Below are 14527 nucleotides of genomic sequence, written 5' to 3' on the forward strand. Positions count from 1 at the left end.
GAACATAGATGCACTTTCACAGAAAGAGACAATCACACATTGGACGTACATTGTATGTGCACTGTATTAGGCAAAGCTTCTGTCACAGCTCACATTTGTGTGTAGCGGGGGCAGGTCATCTGCAGTGGTATTCGGAGGGGATTTCCTCAGAGACACCTGGGTTTGGGTCTGGGACCTGTTCTCCCAGATCAGCCCTTTGTCACTCTCTTGAGTCTGAGGAGGTCCCAACTCCTAAAAGGCCAGGAGTCCTTTAAGTTTATCCTGAGGACAATGGGGAGCCACTGACAACCCTTGAGTGATGGGGTCACTCTTGCCTTTTGGTGCAGAGTTCAGGAAGGATAAGCCCAGAAGTGCTTGGGTAGCCAGGTGAGGGAAAGGGGGGGCTGAATCCAAAGTCCTGGCAGGGGTGTTATGCAGGAGGTGAAAGACTTTGGGGCACAAGGGTTAGCATGAGATCCCCTCTCCAGGAAGTCTCCCAGCCTCTCCTGACCTCCCCCCACCCCAATCCCGGCATCAGAGTCGGCGGTGGTCTTGTCAAGGGCCCCACAGGACACAACGCTGGTTACTCAACTTGCTCAGTGCTTTATTGAACCAAGGCCCCAACAGATGACTCATCAGGGCCTTCAAGCACAGCCCTTCCCCCATCTTGAGATTTAGAATCCAGAGGTTGCTCAGTCCTTAATTTAGCTGCTTCTGTGACATTTCCTCTTGAGTATTTCTAAACTCTAAGTGTAAAGACTTTTGTCCACACAGACAGACACATATATATTCCTGCTGCAGGCTGCCATGCTCACCAAAATGTTTCCACCTGGTTTGTGTGTGTAAGGCACTGTGCATCCACGGCCATCCATCCATCCATCCATCCGTCCATCCATCTTCTGTCCATCCGCAACAAAGCAGCAGCAGCAAGTTCTCACCAGTCAGGCCCCCGGGGTTCACAGCAGTGGGGGCTGGGCTTCCAGCAGGCTCAAGACTTAGGCTTTAGCCCTTGCCCTGGGAGCCCCCAGGGATAGTAATATCCCGTTCTGGGCCAAAAAAACTGGGACCAGGTGGGTAATGAATGTTTGACAGGTGGAGCCTACACAGCCTATGAAAGTGTCCTGAGATGGGCAAAAAGACAAACAAATTGAGCATGCAGGTAACACTGAAACAGGACAGAGTAAGAGCTTACATTTATGCAGGCAGTGCTCATATGGAGGGACAGGAGAGAGGAAGAGAGAAAGGGGCAGAATGACAGACACACCCATGACTCCTGCAGAGGGTTGGGGACAGCCCTAGCCAGGTGAGAAGCCAGGGCAGGGTGCTGACTCCCAGGCCAGGGAGAAATTCAGCTCTGAACTATCCTCAGGGGTGGTGGCTGTCCCCTAGCCTCAGCTGACATATACACAAAAGGGCTCTTCTGGACACAGGGAGACAAAGGGTTAGCCCAAACAAGGAAGCAAAACGGCTCCTGCTAGACACAAAATACTGCCTTAAGCTGGTGTTAACCCAACTTAACAGGCCAGGCTCTTCCAGGGTGGGGTGGGCGCCACCAGGATATGGAACGTGATTGGGGTGAGATGGGAACTGGGGCTGGAGCAGACTGGCGGGACACCCACGCCGTCAGTCCCCTGGATAGCACCGGCAGGGCCTCGGCCCTGCAGATCCACAGGGCCGCTGGCGCCAGGCCTCGCAAGGCAAGGGAGGTGGCAGGACTGCCGTGGCCTCACTGGTCCTGCAGCCGGCTGCAGAGCTCCCGCCGGCTCCGCTCCCCAGCCCAGCTGCGCGTCTTCAGGCGGAAGGTCTTCAGCTCCTCCTTGAAGGCCTCGTGGTTCATGGGCCGGTAGTCCTGGGGCTCACAGAAGTTCTAGGGCAGGATGGGAGGGGCCCATCAATACTGGGGAGTGATTGCACCTTTGGGGGACCCAGCCCTCCCTTCTTCTCCTCGGGCACAGCCTGGCCGAGCCCCCTTCCCTCTGCTTCCACCCTCCTGCAGAGACTGCCCCCGACTCCCCCACCCCCACGGTACCGGGTGCTGTGGGAAGAACTCCTTGTAGCCGCCTTTGAGGACATACATCTCGGGATAGTAGAGACTGGGGTAGTCGTTGGCAGCACGGTCTCGTTCCCTGATGAAGCGGCACCTGGACCAGCACGGTGGGGGCGGTAAGAGCTGGGCATGTGGTGGGGGGTGCACCAGGGGACCCATTCCCTGCACCCACTCCTTCCAGGGCCTTGGGGAGCCTCAGAAAGTTTTTGAGCATAGGAATGTCAGCCATAGATCATTTTCAAAAAGTCAGTCTGGCTACTGGGCATAGGAGAGCTTGGCAGGGATAGAAGGAAGGAGGTGCATCAAGGTGTGCTGTTTCTAGAAGGCAGTTGCACAATCTGCATGTAGCCTGGACCAGGAAGAAGGAAGCAGAAGAGGAGAGAAGTGGACCGAATTCAAGAGATACATTCCGGAGGTCTCCTGGCCAAGATGTGGCAAGGACTAGAGGTGGGGAGAAGAAGGGAGGAGGAGAAGGTCCCAAGACCAAGCCTGGTGATGGGTGGAGGTGGGTACCACATGCTGGAATCCCTGGAGAAGAGGGGAGGCAGCAGGGATAAGGACTCTGTAAGGAGCATCTGGGTACAGATTCCCAGCACACAGGTGAGGCCAGGCAGGAGAGCCATTAGCAGGCAGATGGCCCAGTGGCCACCCAGGAGAGGAGGCAGAGAGAGGACAGATGGCCAGGCAGAGCAGAGGCTTAGGAGACGGAGCTCAGCTGAGGGCTGCACTGCTGTGGACGCCAAGAGAACAGGGTTCCAATGGGGACCTAACAGCATGGAACACTAGAAGGGTCCGCATCACTGAGGACCAGGAGAGGGCCCTTAGATGCAGCAAGAGGCACCATCTCCTAGATGCAGCCCAGGCTGGGTTTGCATCTCTGGCCATCCCAGGGGCTCCAGCAACTGCGAGCCAGAGAAGGCCGGGGCAGACACGAGCTGGCCGGGCAGAGCTGGGACTCACATGCGGGGCCCGCGCTCGGATGAGAATTCACAGTGGAAAATGAGGATGATTCTCTTGTCCAGGCTGCAGGGCATGATGGGACTCTGCAGCAGGAAGGCCTCGGCATCGCGCTCCAGGGGCAAGTTCACGGCACTCTATCAGAGGAACTGGGGTTCAGGCCACAGCCCTGGGCCAGGGAGGCAGACCCTCCCTTTGTGTTCCCCATCTTTCAGGCAGATGACCTCACCTCTTGCTGGGCAGGATCCTACCCCAGGAGAAGGTGCACCCGCCCTCCATCGATTCACCCTCTCGGCAGAGGAAGCATCTGAACCAGGTGGGGCGTTCAGGGCCTCTCCCATCACCCCACCTCACCTTGATGTGCCCGCCTTCATACTCATAGGGGTATCTGCAGTCCACAATCACGAACTTCTCCACGATGTTGCTGAACTTGCCCATCAACAGGGCCACCATCTGTAGGAGGTCATGGGGGTCGGTCCCAGCAGGTCAGGCTGGCCCTAGCCCTTCCTCTGACCTAGTCCATGCAGCCCGTCCCCAGGGAAGGTGAAGGGCTGAACAGTGGGCCCAGATGCACCTAGAAAAGGGCCCAAGGCTGCTTACTGTTTCTGGTGAGATGTACTTGAGGTCCTGGTGTTTTCCATCCACCGTCTGTAGGAGGAAGGCCTGAGGGAAGGGATGAGAGAGAGGAGAAAGTGAAATTGGTAAGACTAGGAGTCTGGAAAAAAAGGAATTTTCACTGCCAAGCCCAGAGGCCACACCTGCTTTGGCCTCCAAATTCAGCTCTGGTTCCCATGGCAACCCAGGGGGCCTCTAGGGTCTGACCCCCAGGGAATAGCCTTCCAGGGGGAAGGGAGCAGGATGAGGAGGGGTGTGGAAGAGAACTCTCCACTTCTGTCCTCACACTCTGCCAAACCTGAGCACGGGCATGAAGAGTCTCCAAGCTTGGAAATGTTTTCCAAGGTTGAGATACCACGGAGGCCTGGACAGATGTGAGACAGAGTCAGGAGACAAGGAGAGCCAGAGGGAGGAGTCTTCATGAGGACAAAGGATGAAAAGATACAAATGACAAAGGAAAGGGGGCCTCTGGGGACAGAGGGAGGGGCTGAAGCCATTCCTGGGCTAGGGCCACAGTGAGTAAGAGGCCGGGCGCTGCTACCTTGGAGTAATCTCCAATCAGCTGACGGTGGTCACTGTCCAGGATGTTCTCGATCTCATCATGACACAGGGACTTCGAGCGAAGGACACGGGCTTTCTGGAAGGTGAGGCAGATGGAGGCCAGGGTCAGTGCCTCTTTTCATGGCCACGCCCAGGCTGCCACCTGCATCCTACCCTCTGCCACAAACCCGGCCAAGGGGGTGGCAGCCCAGGCACATGCCCAAGGTGGGCAGCAACAGCCCTGCCCCAGGAGAAAGGCACCCACAGGTTCCTCGGGCTCTTGCTGCTCCTCCGGAGGGGTCACGCTCTTCCTCCGCTTGTTCTGAACAGGCATGTCCCTGTCCTGGGGCCGCTCCAGCCTCTTGAGGATGGGTCGGATCACGCTGCAGGGCATGGATGGCGAGCGGAAGAGCCGCTGGCACTTGCTGTACATGACAAGGTCCTGGCAGGGACAGCGGGTTAGGTCAGAATGCCCAGCACCCATCCACCCCTCAAATCCCACCAGCGGGGTAGGACCCCACCCCTCCATATTCCATGGGGGGCCACCCCAGAGGCCCACCTGCTCCTCTTCCTTTTTCAAGGTCTTGACCAGCGGGGCGCTAATGAGGCTCTCCATGCCTGGGGGAACTGCATCATCATCCTGAGGCCCAATCAGCAAAGATATGGTCACACCCACAGGCACAGGCCAAACCCCTCCACTCCCCAATCCTCCAGCACAGCCTTCCCTGTTCTCCCCATAAACCCCAAGCCGGCAGCCCACCCTGGCCCTGCCGGCTCCTCCACACAAGTCAGCCCCTCCAAGATCCAAGGAGCTGCAGCAACCCACTGGCTGCTGGCGCTTTCACTGAACTCTGAGAAGCCCCCCCATCCTGCCCATCCTGCCCCTACTGCGGCACCAGCCACCTGCTCTTTGACTGGCCAGAGGTCAGCCTGTGCCTCAGTTACCTTGAATTCCTCTTCTGACCCTGGAATGAGGTCACAGTCTTGCTGCAGGGGCTCAGAGCTCTCTTCCTTTGGGAGATCCCAGGGAGGGGAAGGTGGAGACCTGGCGGGGCAAGGCTGTTTACCTTCAAGTCACTCTCTAGGATGTCCACAAATCCATCATCTTCCTCAGCATCCCCCTTGGCAGGGGTCAGGGAGAGGCTGCGTGGGGCCAGGGGACTCAGCTCTTCTATTTCCATCTTCCGCTCAGGGTTGAGACACTGTCGGAGTGATGAACAGGCACTGACTCAGGGGTAGGGACACCCCCATTCTTCTGGGGGCTCTTGGGACCACTCTCCCCTTCCCCCAGGCGGCCTCCTCCCAAAGCCGCTGCGAGGGGCCAGCCCTCCTGCAGTACCATCAGGTCAGGGGCCGAGTTTGGCCTCTGGGCGAAAGCTTCCCTGCGGCTGGCCCACTCTGCAAGGGCACGGGCAGAGCCGGGGTGGGTGGGTTTCCAGGGCATCTTGAAAACAACTCCATCCTGTGGGGTAAGATGGGAGAGGAGGGTCATTAAGTGCCAGAGAACCACCCTGGCATGCCCCCTCCTCTCCCATCCCGGCCTCTGGACGCGCACGTTCTCCTTGTCGTCCCCAGAGCCGCTGGCAGCTCTGCCGCCCGCCGTGCTCTTCCTCCGGCCGTCCGGCGCTTGGGAGTTGGTGATGTTCCGCAGCACGGGGCTGTGGCCCAGCAGCCTCACCTAGAGAGCCAGGCAGGGCAGCAGGCGCTGAGGGTTGCGTTCCTCTGGCACCAGCCCAGGCCCCACTTTCTCCACACCTCCTCCAACTCCCCCATCTCCCGAGTAGACCAGGGAAACCCAAGTAGATGGAGGACACCGGCTGCATCAAATCCACCCTCTGGAAGGTGCTCCTTCCCATGCCTGGCCAGCATGCCTGAGCCTCCTGCGGGGCTGCAGAGGACACTCACCGGCATGGATTGGAAGCGTCGGATGGCAAACTGCTCACTGCAGAAGGAAACGGGGGCAGTGAGGGTTGAGACAGGGCAGGGACTGAGAGCATACTGGATGCCCCGTTGTCACACCAGAGCCCTGCACGCCCTGGGGGAAAGCCCGAGGTAGGTGGAGGAGGTCTGGGAGCACTTACTTTCGAATGACCCGGCTGGCTGCCTGGATGGCTTGTTCAAACCTAGGATGAAGAACGGTCCATGCAACCCATCCTCACCTGCACCTATCAACACCCAGCACCAGGTCCCCAATCCACAAGGCCCAGGGCTCAGGCCAGGGGAAAGGGAGGGCAGGAGGAAGAATGCCCACTCTCAGTGGGGCCCAGGTATTAGGGAGGGGGCGAGAAGATGGGCAGTTTGGATTTTAAAGGCTGCCCTGAATAGAAGAGGGCCCAGAGAATGGCAGTGATGGAGACAGCTGGGGTAGGTCACAGGGTCATTGAGGCGTCACCAAGGCAACAGTCTCACCAGCCTGCACGCAGGCCTTCCACCTGTATGCAAATCACCTCAGCAGGGCCATATGGCCGCCAGGAAAGGCATCCATCCGTCCCATGATGACAGGCTGTGGCACCCAGCAATGTGGGGGTCTCCAGGGCCTGGATACCAAAGCTGAGCTTCCCTCCCCTTGGGAGGGGCTGGCCTGGCTCCCCTCAGACAGGGGCCTGCTGTAGGCCTCCCCTAGATCAGCCCTAGTCTGTCACAGCAAACCCCCTAGTGACAAATGTGCAGGGTCATATCCTCTCCTCCCTCCTGTGGAATTTTCCAGGACCCAGCCCCTATCCCAGCCCCTCCTCCTGCCTTAGAAGAGGCCAGCAGGCAAGGAATTCCAACAGATGTTCCTTCTGAGAATGGGGCATACACTGCTATATATAGGCCCCGCCCCCCAGCTATGTCACCAGAGACCACCTGCCACCCGGAGCTTTTGTGCATCTATGCACACACACATACACGCTGGCTTCTTTCCGAGAAACTCTGTATAACCGTCAAAGCAGGTGCAAAGGTGGGGGGGGGGGCGCTCAGGGCTAAAGTGTCAAGGGAATGAAAGGGATGCCTTCCCCCGTGTTGGGGGGGTTTTGTGTGCTGTGCCCAGCCAACCTGGCATCAGGGATGACCAATTTCATTGGCTTGGTTTCCAATCTGCACCTGGCCTTGGGGGTAAGGCAAGGAACAGCTCAGTGTTGTCACCAAAAAGCAACCTGCAGTCCCTTCCACCCCCACCCAATTCTCTCTCTGTTTCCTGTTTATGACCAAACTCTGCAGCCCAGCCCAGTCTGATCAAAGGCAGTGGGAAGCAAGACAGTCACTGCCCTGAGCACAAAGCCATAGTTCCCCAGCGCAGGCTGGGCATACCCAGCTGTCTCTACTAATGGCTGGCAGCTGCTCCCCCTGCTCAGGCCTTAACAGCTGGATGGGAACAGCTGTGCTCCGGAAGGCACTACCTATGCCCCATACAACCAAGGAGGAGGCATCTGTCCAGAGCAGAGCCCACCAGCTCTCTGTCTACTCCCTGTCCCAAAGGGCCTAACCCAGGGGCTGGCCAGAGGGCCTCGTGTCATTGATGCCAGAGATTGCTGATGGGCCAACAGCCAAATCAGTCTGCAGGCAACTGGGTTTTGTTTGGCCTAAAGTGAGTTAAAGTTTTGAGTTATTTGGAACATATTTTTAAATTGTGATATTTCACAGAAAAAAAAATGGGTATAGGCAAAAAATAAAAACAGGATATAGACTGGGCTTGCATTCTTGCAAGACAAAGGCTAGCTGGAGTCAAGTATCTGCTGTTCCCAGTGGCCACTGTCCCCACCATCGCTGGCCCTTAGCTCACTCTCAGTTGGCTCCCATGACAGCAGACCCTTCTCTGGGACAAAGAGCAGAATGTCAAGGCCTGGGAAGGTCACTGAGTGGGGCTCCTGAAGGGTCTGTCCATTTTCCCAGGCCTCCCTGGTGAGTTTATGTTAGAACTAGGATTCCCGAAGGCAGGTGCCCACTCCTTGGCAGTAGGGACTCCCCCTTCTCTACTCACGCCTGCTCCGCCATCTGGGGGTCCATAGGGCTGGGGGAATCCATGCAGAGACCTGGGGGAACAGAGCACCTCAGTTTGAAAGTTGTGGCATCTTCTATATATTACCCCCCTCCCACTATATCCCAAGAAGGATGGAAAAAATTTTCCATTTTGGATTTTGACACATTAAAAAATGAAATAAAAACCTAACCACGGACCGTGAGGGCTGATAAACTGAACCATCCTCCAAGTGGTATAGGCCTCCATTCCCTGTGCACGACAGAAATCTCTTTATACATGTTTTTAAGCCACAGTGCTTGCTAAGCATTTTTCTTGAACTGGTTTAAAATAATTTCAAACAATCTGTTCTAGAAGAGACAATGACTTAGGAAAAACTGACAGACTAAGAAAATATTCTAAAGACCAACTTTCAGCCCTCTGTGCTTCCCAGGTGGGGCTGCGGTTTAGCAACTTTGGCGTAGTTTTAAATAGGTAAGATCTCGTCCCCTGCAGAGGGCCCCACCCTGCCACCCACTCAGCCAGTCTGGGTTGGGTGTAGTGAGGCTCAGAAGGGGTTGTGGGAAGGATGTTTATTTGATCATATCACTTGGGAGGGGCCCAAGTAGCCCGCAAACTCTCCTGGCATTGCGTGGACCTCCCCAGGCACCTCACCTGCATCAGAAGATTCAGAGGACTCAGACGACAGGGAGGATTCAGATGCCCGTCGCGACAGGGATAGGCATGCCAGCCGGCTGTGGAAGGGCAGGCTCCCTGCCTGGCTTTTTGGGGTCTCGCTGGCAAGGGAGCAGGGACCCAGGAAAGGAGAAAGGTAAAGGTGGTGCTCTCGGGCTGGCAGGCCCATGTTCCCACTTGCCACCCACCTCTGATATGGGCCCATTCAGCCTCTGCACAGCCCCAGCGAGGTGCTCCGCCCACTGAGGGAAGAACTGAGCAACACCACACCAGGGAGGCCATGGCCCCAGGGTCAGACCCTCTTGTCAGGTCAAGGCAGGCTCATTCTACAGTGGCCCTAAAGTGTCTTCTCTTTGTTGATTGGTTTAGCAAAGGTCCTCCCAGGTGCAGCGGAAGGTGAGCCAAGGGCAAGAGCAATGAGCCTGGCCTGGGGGTTGGTGGGTTAGCAGAGCAGCCAGGGAGAGTCTTCCCCTAAACTTTTAGACCCCCACCTACCCACGTGCCTCCCTGAAGGAATGGCCAAGACCCGGGTCTCTATTACAGCCGGGACAACCTAGCACAGACCAGAGGGATCAGCTCAGTGTAAACTCCTAGCCCTGAAGGCAAGCTGGATGGAGGGAGCAGGAGCAGGGGAAGGGGCCTGTGAGTACCCCACTTCTGCCACTCAAAAGTTCCCCTCCAGACTTGGGGTCCCCAGCCTAGGGCAAAATGTGGCTATTTGGGCAGAGATTAGGGAGGCAGCTTGGTGGAGGCACGATGGGGTAGGAGGAAAGAGGCTCTTACAGACCAAGAGCAGGTCACCTGGAGAGCGTGAGCAGCACAGCCCCGGTCTCAGCCCAAACCCTGGGGCCAAGAACGTCCCTCTGCTCTGCACGGGACGCCTCCCCACTCCACCTCTTGGATTCAGCTCCCACGCACAGTCTCCCAGGAGGCCCAGGACCCTAGTCCGGGCCTCTCACCCCACACCCAGCTTCCGTGGGGTGTCCTACCTGCCGAGCCCGGTGAGATCGTGCATGGTCTGGGTGAGGGTAGTGACGGGCGAGGAAGCGGCCGCGCGCTTTGGGGACCCCAGGGGGCCATGAGATCCCAGCACGAGGCCCGGGAGGTGGCCCGGACGTTGGGCGCCAGAGCGCACGCCGGCCGGACTGAGAGTCGAGCCCGGGGCGGGCTCCGGCCGGGGCACCTCCATCGCGGCGGGGCTGGCAGGAGGCTGGCTGGAGGGCCAGGCACAGGGCCACCAACAGACGCGGGGCACAGCTGGCTGGGATGAGGGAGGGAGCGGGCCGGGGGTGGGGGGAAGGGAGGGAGGGAGGAAGAGCAGCGGGGCCGGGAGCGAGGGACAGGGATGCGGGGAGGGTGGGGAGGGGTGAAGGGACGCGGGGTTCAAGCGCCAGTGTAGAAAGTCTCTAGTTGCAGCTGCCACCTCCACCTCCTTATATATTCGAAAAATAACAGCGGCCGCGCCGCCGGACGCCACCAATGGGGGCGCGGGTTAGAGGAGGGCGGGATCGAGGGCGGGGCCCGCGGGGAAGAGCTCGGAGGCTGGATTTCCAGGCTTAGGGTGGGGCGGAGGAATTGGGGTTTATCCCACGTCCCGGCACATCTTCCTCGCCCCCACTTCCCGGGCGTGAAGATCCCGGCCTCCCGAATTCCGCCTCTCGCGACTTGGTTTGGAGCTACACGCTCGCAGAGGATGACAGCCCCCTAGGGTGGCTTCAGAAGGACCCCCTACTGTTTAACATCTCGAACGATCATCGATCACAAGTAGGGACCGTGAGAGGCTCCACCCTGCGCCCGGAAGTTTGCTAAACACAGCTGCGCCGTACGGTCTGCGTTAGATATTCCATTTTACAGACTGGGACGTTGAGGCGTGGAGAAGTTCATTAACTCGTTCAAGGTCACGCGGTTGAGCAAGTGGTGGGGCCAGGATTCCCTCGCATTTAGGAGCCTTCGACCCCGCAGCCTCGCTGCCCACGCGACTGGCAGCGCCGAGCAGCAGCAAAGCGCAATTTGCCGGCGGGGCCGCCGGCGCTGGAGGTGGGCTGGCAGTGGGGGCCCCAAGCGGGAACTGACCGGCCTCTCTGGGGCCCCCTAGGTTAGATGTTACCCCAAAGGGCCAAATTTTCTCCAGCAGACCTAGAAGAGGCTCTAACGGTTCTGCCCTAGGAGTTGAGAAAGGTGTCAGCGACCAGAGAACCCAGTCATGGAATTATCACGCCCATTGATGGTTTGGCTAATTTGGCGCCAATGGCACCGTATTGTTTAACTGGTGTTTCTTTGATGTCCAGGGAGGCTGAATTTGTCAATAGTTTAAACTGAGGATATTCTAATTATCTAATCACCTTCCAGCTGAGCTCGTTTTCCTGGAGCGAGACCAGGAAGGCTGCACCCGAAAGCCTTTGTATCCCGTCTCCCCAGGGAAGGGGTGCCTTCCAGGCGGGCGAAGGGCAGCGCAGCAACGCAGGAGCAGCGGGGAGCCTCGCACCCCTTCCCACGCAGTCCCAACCATCCCGGCCCAAGGTGCACCCCATAAGGGTGGCCAAAGGGAGGGCCTGGTGATGGGGGGCTTGGGTGAGCCATCAGATGTGAAGACCCTAACCCCACTTGAGCGGGGTGACCAAGGTGGGAAGCTTGACCTTTCCTTCTGTGAACATTTTGCCCGGCTCCTGTGCTGTGCCAGGCGCTGTCCTGCGGGCTGGGCAGGGCTGGGTTTCCGTTCATCGTCCCGGGTCAGAGGTCATGCTCCCGACCTCCAGCCACTAAGTCACTGTGGAGGATGTGTCTGCCCTTAGTGCCTGAGGGAGAGGGGAGAATTACCACTGTGAGGCCTCCCACCCCAAAGACCAGAAATAAAACTGCCCTTTAGGTTGCATTTTCAAGATTAGCTCAGCAGGTATCCCCCCACCTGAACACACACATCTCCACAGGGGGTGTGGGGGGCAGGGGGAACAAGAGGGTTATACTGTTGAATCCCTTGAAATCCCACAGTCAGAAGGTCATTTGGGGGCCAGTGAGGGGAGGGGTCCTTCCATAGCATCCCACATATCTACTCTGTGTCTTCCTTCATCTCCTTTTGCCAATTAGATCATAGATTATGTGCCCAATTAAAACAAAGAAACTAGCCCATAAAAATAAATCCATCCATAAATAAATCCATCCATTTGCATCCATCATAATAAGACGACCAACTCCTCCCATCCAGCCAGACCCTGGTTAGGACACTTGTGGGCTGTGCACATCACGTGTCTAGGGTCCTTAAGGGGATCTAGTGTGACTGTGAGCCGTGGCAGAAGAGGAGGAAACATTACCTCTTGTTTCCAAAATCTCTTCTGCTTCTCCAATCCTGTTCCCAGATAGCCATCTCCTTTGTGGTACTAACTTCTTTTCTGGTGCCTTTTCTGTCATGGCTTGTGACATGTTAAATGGCTTTTTAAAAATTGTCACATGGTACCAATAATTCAGAAAAAGAAGAAAATTCAAATGGCACAAAAGGCAGTGAAAAGTCAGTCCTCCACCCCACCCCATACCTTTAGCACACCTCCTCAGAGGCAGCCACTAGTATAAATTTTTTGCACATTCTTCTGAAGATAGTCTATAACTAGCCAACAGAAACATAATGGCAGCTGCACATGCAAGCTACATACACAATTTAAAATTTGCTAGTAGCCACATTTAAAAAAGCAAAAAGAAACATGAAATTGCCTTGAATATTTAATGTAATATATTCAAAACACTATTCAACATGTTATCAATATAAAAATTATGAATGAGATATTTTAAATTTTTTTGATACCAAGTCTTCAAAATCCAGTGTATATCACAGCTTTTGTGGCTGTCTAAAAAGAAAAAAGAAAAACAATATTAAGAAATATAACATTTAAATTTTTAAAAATCCAATGTGCATTTTACACTCTCAGCAAATCTCAATTTGCACCTGCCAAATTTAAAGGGCTCAGTAACCACTTGGGGCTACTGGCTACCATACTAAACAGTGCAGATATATACAGACAAGTAAGTATATGTATGCCTACACTGTAGAGTATACAAACAGCCTATGAAACACTGTTCTCCACCTTTCTTTCTTCATTTTACTTGAAGATAGATCCATATTACTACCTTAATGGTATGTATTTACTTAAGATCCTAATGCTGAACATTTAGGTTATTAGCTTTTACAGTGATGCAGCAAGTATGCCCTTACATGTCTGCGTGCTGCCTACACAATGAATTCCTAAGTAGAAACATTCCAGGCTGGTACAGCATTAGCACATTGACTGCCACACTTAAAAAAAACAAAAAAAACAATTCCCTGGGGCCATGGTGTTTTATTACAAAAATAGGATAAAAACTTCAAAAATAAAACAATCCTTTCTAATTTAATGAAAAACAAAATGTATTGACTACTATTCTTTTAATCCACGTTTTTAGAATTAATTTGTCAATATTAATTGTAACAATAAGAACATCAACAAGTAAGATTTTCATGAACCAACTGCAGGGTTTTGCCCAGGTTGTGCTTTGCAAGGTCTCAGGCTCAAAACTAGCATGAGTTACATACAACTGATACGGCAGTTAATGTGTTAAGTATTGAAATCTCCTTTTCAGGCCCCCACGGTGGCTCACGCCTGTAATCCTAGCATTCTGGGAGGCCAAGGCGGGAGGCTTGCTTGAGGTCAGGAGTTCGAAACAAGCCTGAGCAAGAACAAGACCTCGTCTCTATAAAAATAGAAAGAAATTAATTGGCCAACTAATATATACAGAAAAAATTACATAAACTAAGAACAGAAAAAAATAAAAAGAAAAATGATAAAAAAGAATAAAAAAAAAAAAAAAGAAAAAATTAGCCAGGCATGGTGGTGCACCTCCCACCAGCCTCCCACCTACTGGGGAGGCTGAGGCAGCAGGATTGCTTGAGCCCAGGAGTTTGAGGTTGCTGTGAGCTAGGCTGATGCCACGGCACTCACTCTAGCCTGGGCAACAAAGTGAGACTCTGTCTCAAAAACAAAAACAAAAACAATTTCCTTTTTCCTTTCCTGAATCTCATCTCTTCAAGCTGACAGAGCTGTTGAAGGAAAGAGACCAAGTCATTCACCTCCCTTTCCTCTTCTCAGCACCTTGCATGGGCTTGAGCTCAAGGTTGGCCACTGATCCAAATATTGGATCTTGGGATTCTTGGGATTTCTCTTAAGGAAATGATAAACGTACACACAAATGTATGTTTGTTGAGTCATTGCTCCTTAGTAGGGGAGTCTGTGTTGTGCAGTCCCTGCAGCCTTTAAGGAGAACAGGCAGTGCAGGGGTGACTGACATCTGGCAGGAGCTCAATAAGGAACTATTGATTACTGAATGATTATGTATTGGGACCCCAGAAAATGGTCTTTTGAACAAAGGGTTCCTAGAGTTAAAGAAGTGTGAAACTCACTGATGTAGCTGTTCATTAACAGGAAAAGATGTTTATGATATGGGCTACAAAATATTATACCAAGTGTAGTCCCATTAAAAACTATGTATGGAAGATATTCTACAAGGATATTCTTTGATTCTGGTGGAATTAAATGTGATTAAATGTTTTTATTCTCAATATTTTCTGTACTTTAAAATATTTTTTAAAGAAACTAACAAGTATAATTTTTCTTTTTTTTTTAAGTCACTTCTCACTTCATAATTTTTTGATTAATTAAAAGTACAATCAGGCAGTTCCTTAAATGATTAAGCATAGAATTATCATATTCCACTTCTAGGTATATACCCAAGAG

General features: G+C 54.1%; 1 protein-coding gene across 1 annotated transcript; it reads right to left on the reverse strand.

Annotated features, from left to right (window-relative positions):
• Window positions 1-562: 562 nt before the first annotated feature.
• Window positions 563-10111, reverse strand: CDC25B (cell division cycle 25B). The gene is made up of 16 exons (XM_012755123.3): window positions 9761-10111; window positions 8751-8872; window positions 8100-8151; window positions 6220-6261; window positions 6044-6080; window positions 5694-5816; window positions 5478-5600; window positions 5206-5340; window positions 4698-4778; window positions 4404-4580; window positions 4140-4235; window positions 3584-3646; window positions 3338-3436; window positions 2987-3120; window positions 2009-2120; window positions 563-1846 (listed from the first exon to the last, which is right to left on the reverse strand). Exons 1-16 carry the CDS (start codon window positions 9958-9960, stop codon window positions 1706-1708), a joined length of 1737 nt encoding a protein of 578 aa, XP_012610577.2. The 5' UTR covers window positions 9961-10111; the 3' UTR covers window positions 563-1705.
• Window positions 10112-14527: the final 4416 nt, after the last annotated feature.

The sequence above is a fragment of the Microcebus murinus genome, chromosome 16 (genome assembly GCF_040939455.1).
Source record: "Microcebus murinus isolate Inina chromosome 16, M.murinus_Inina_mat1.0, whole genome shotgun sequence".
In the NCBI taxonomy this organism is placed as follows: domain Eukaryota; kingdom Metazoa; phylum Chordata; class Mammalia; order Primates; family Cheirogaleidae; genus Microcebus; species Microcebus murinus.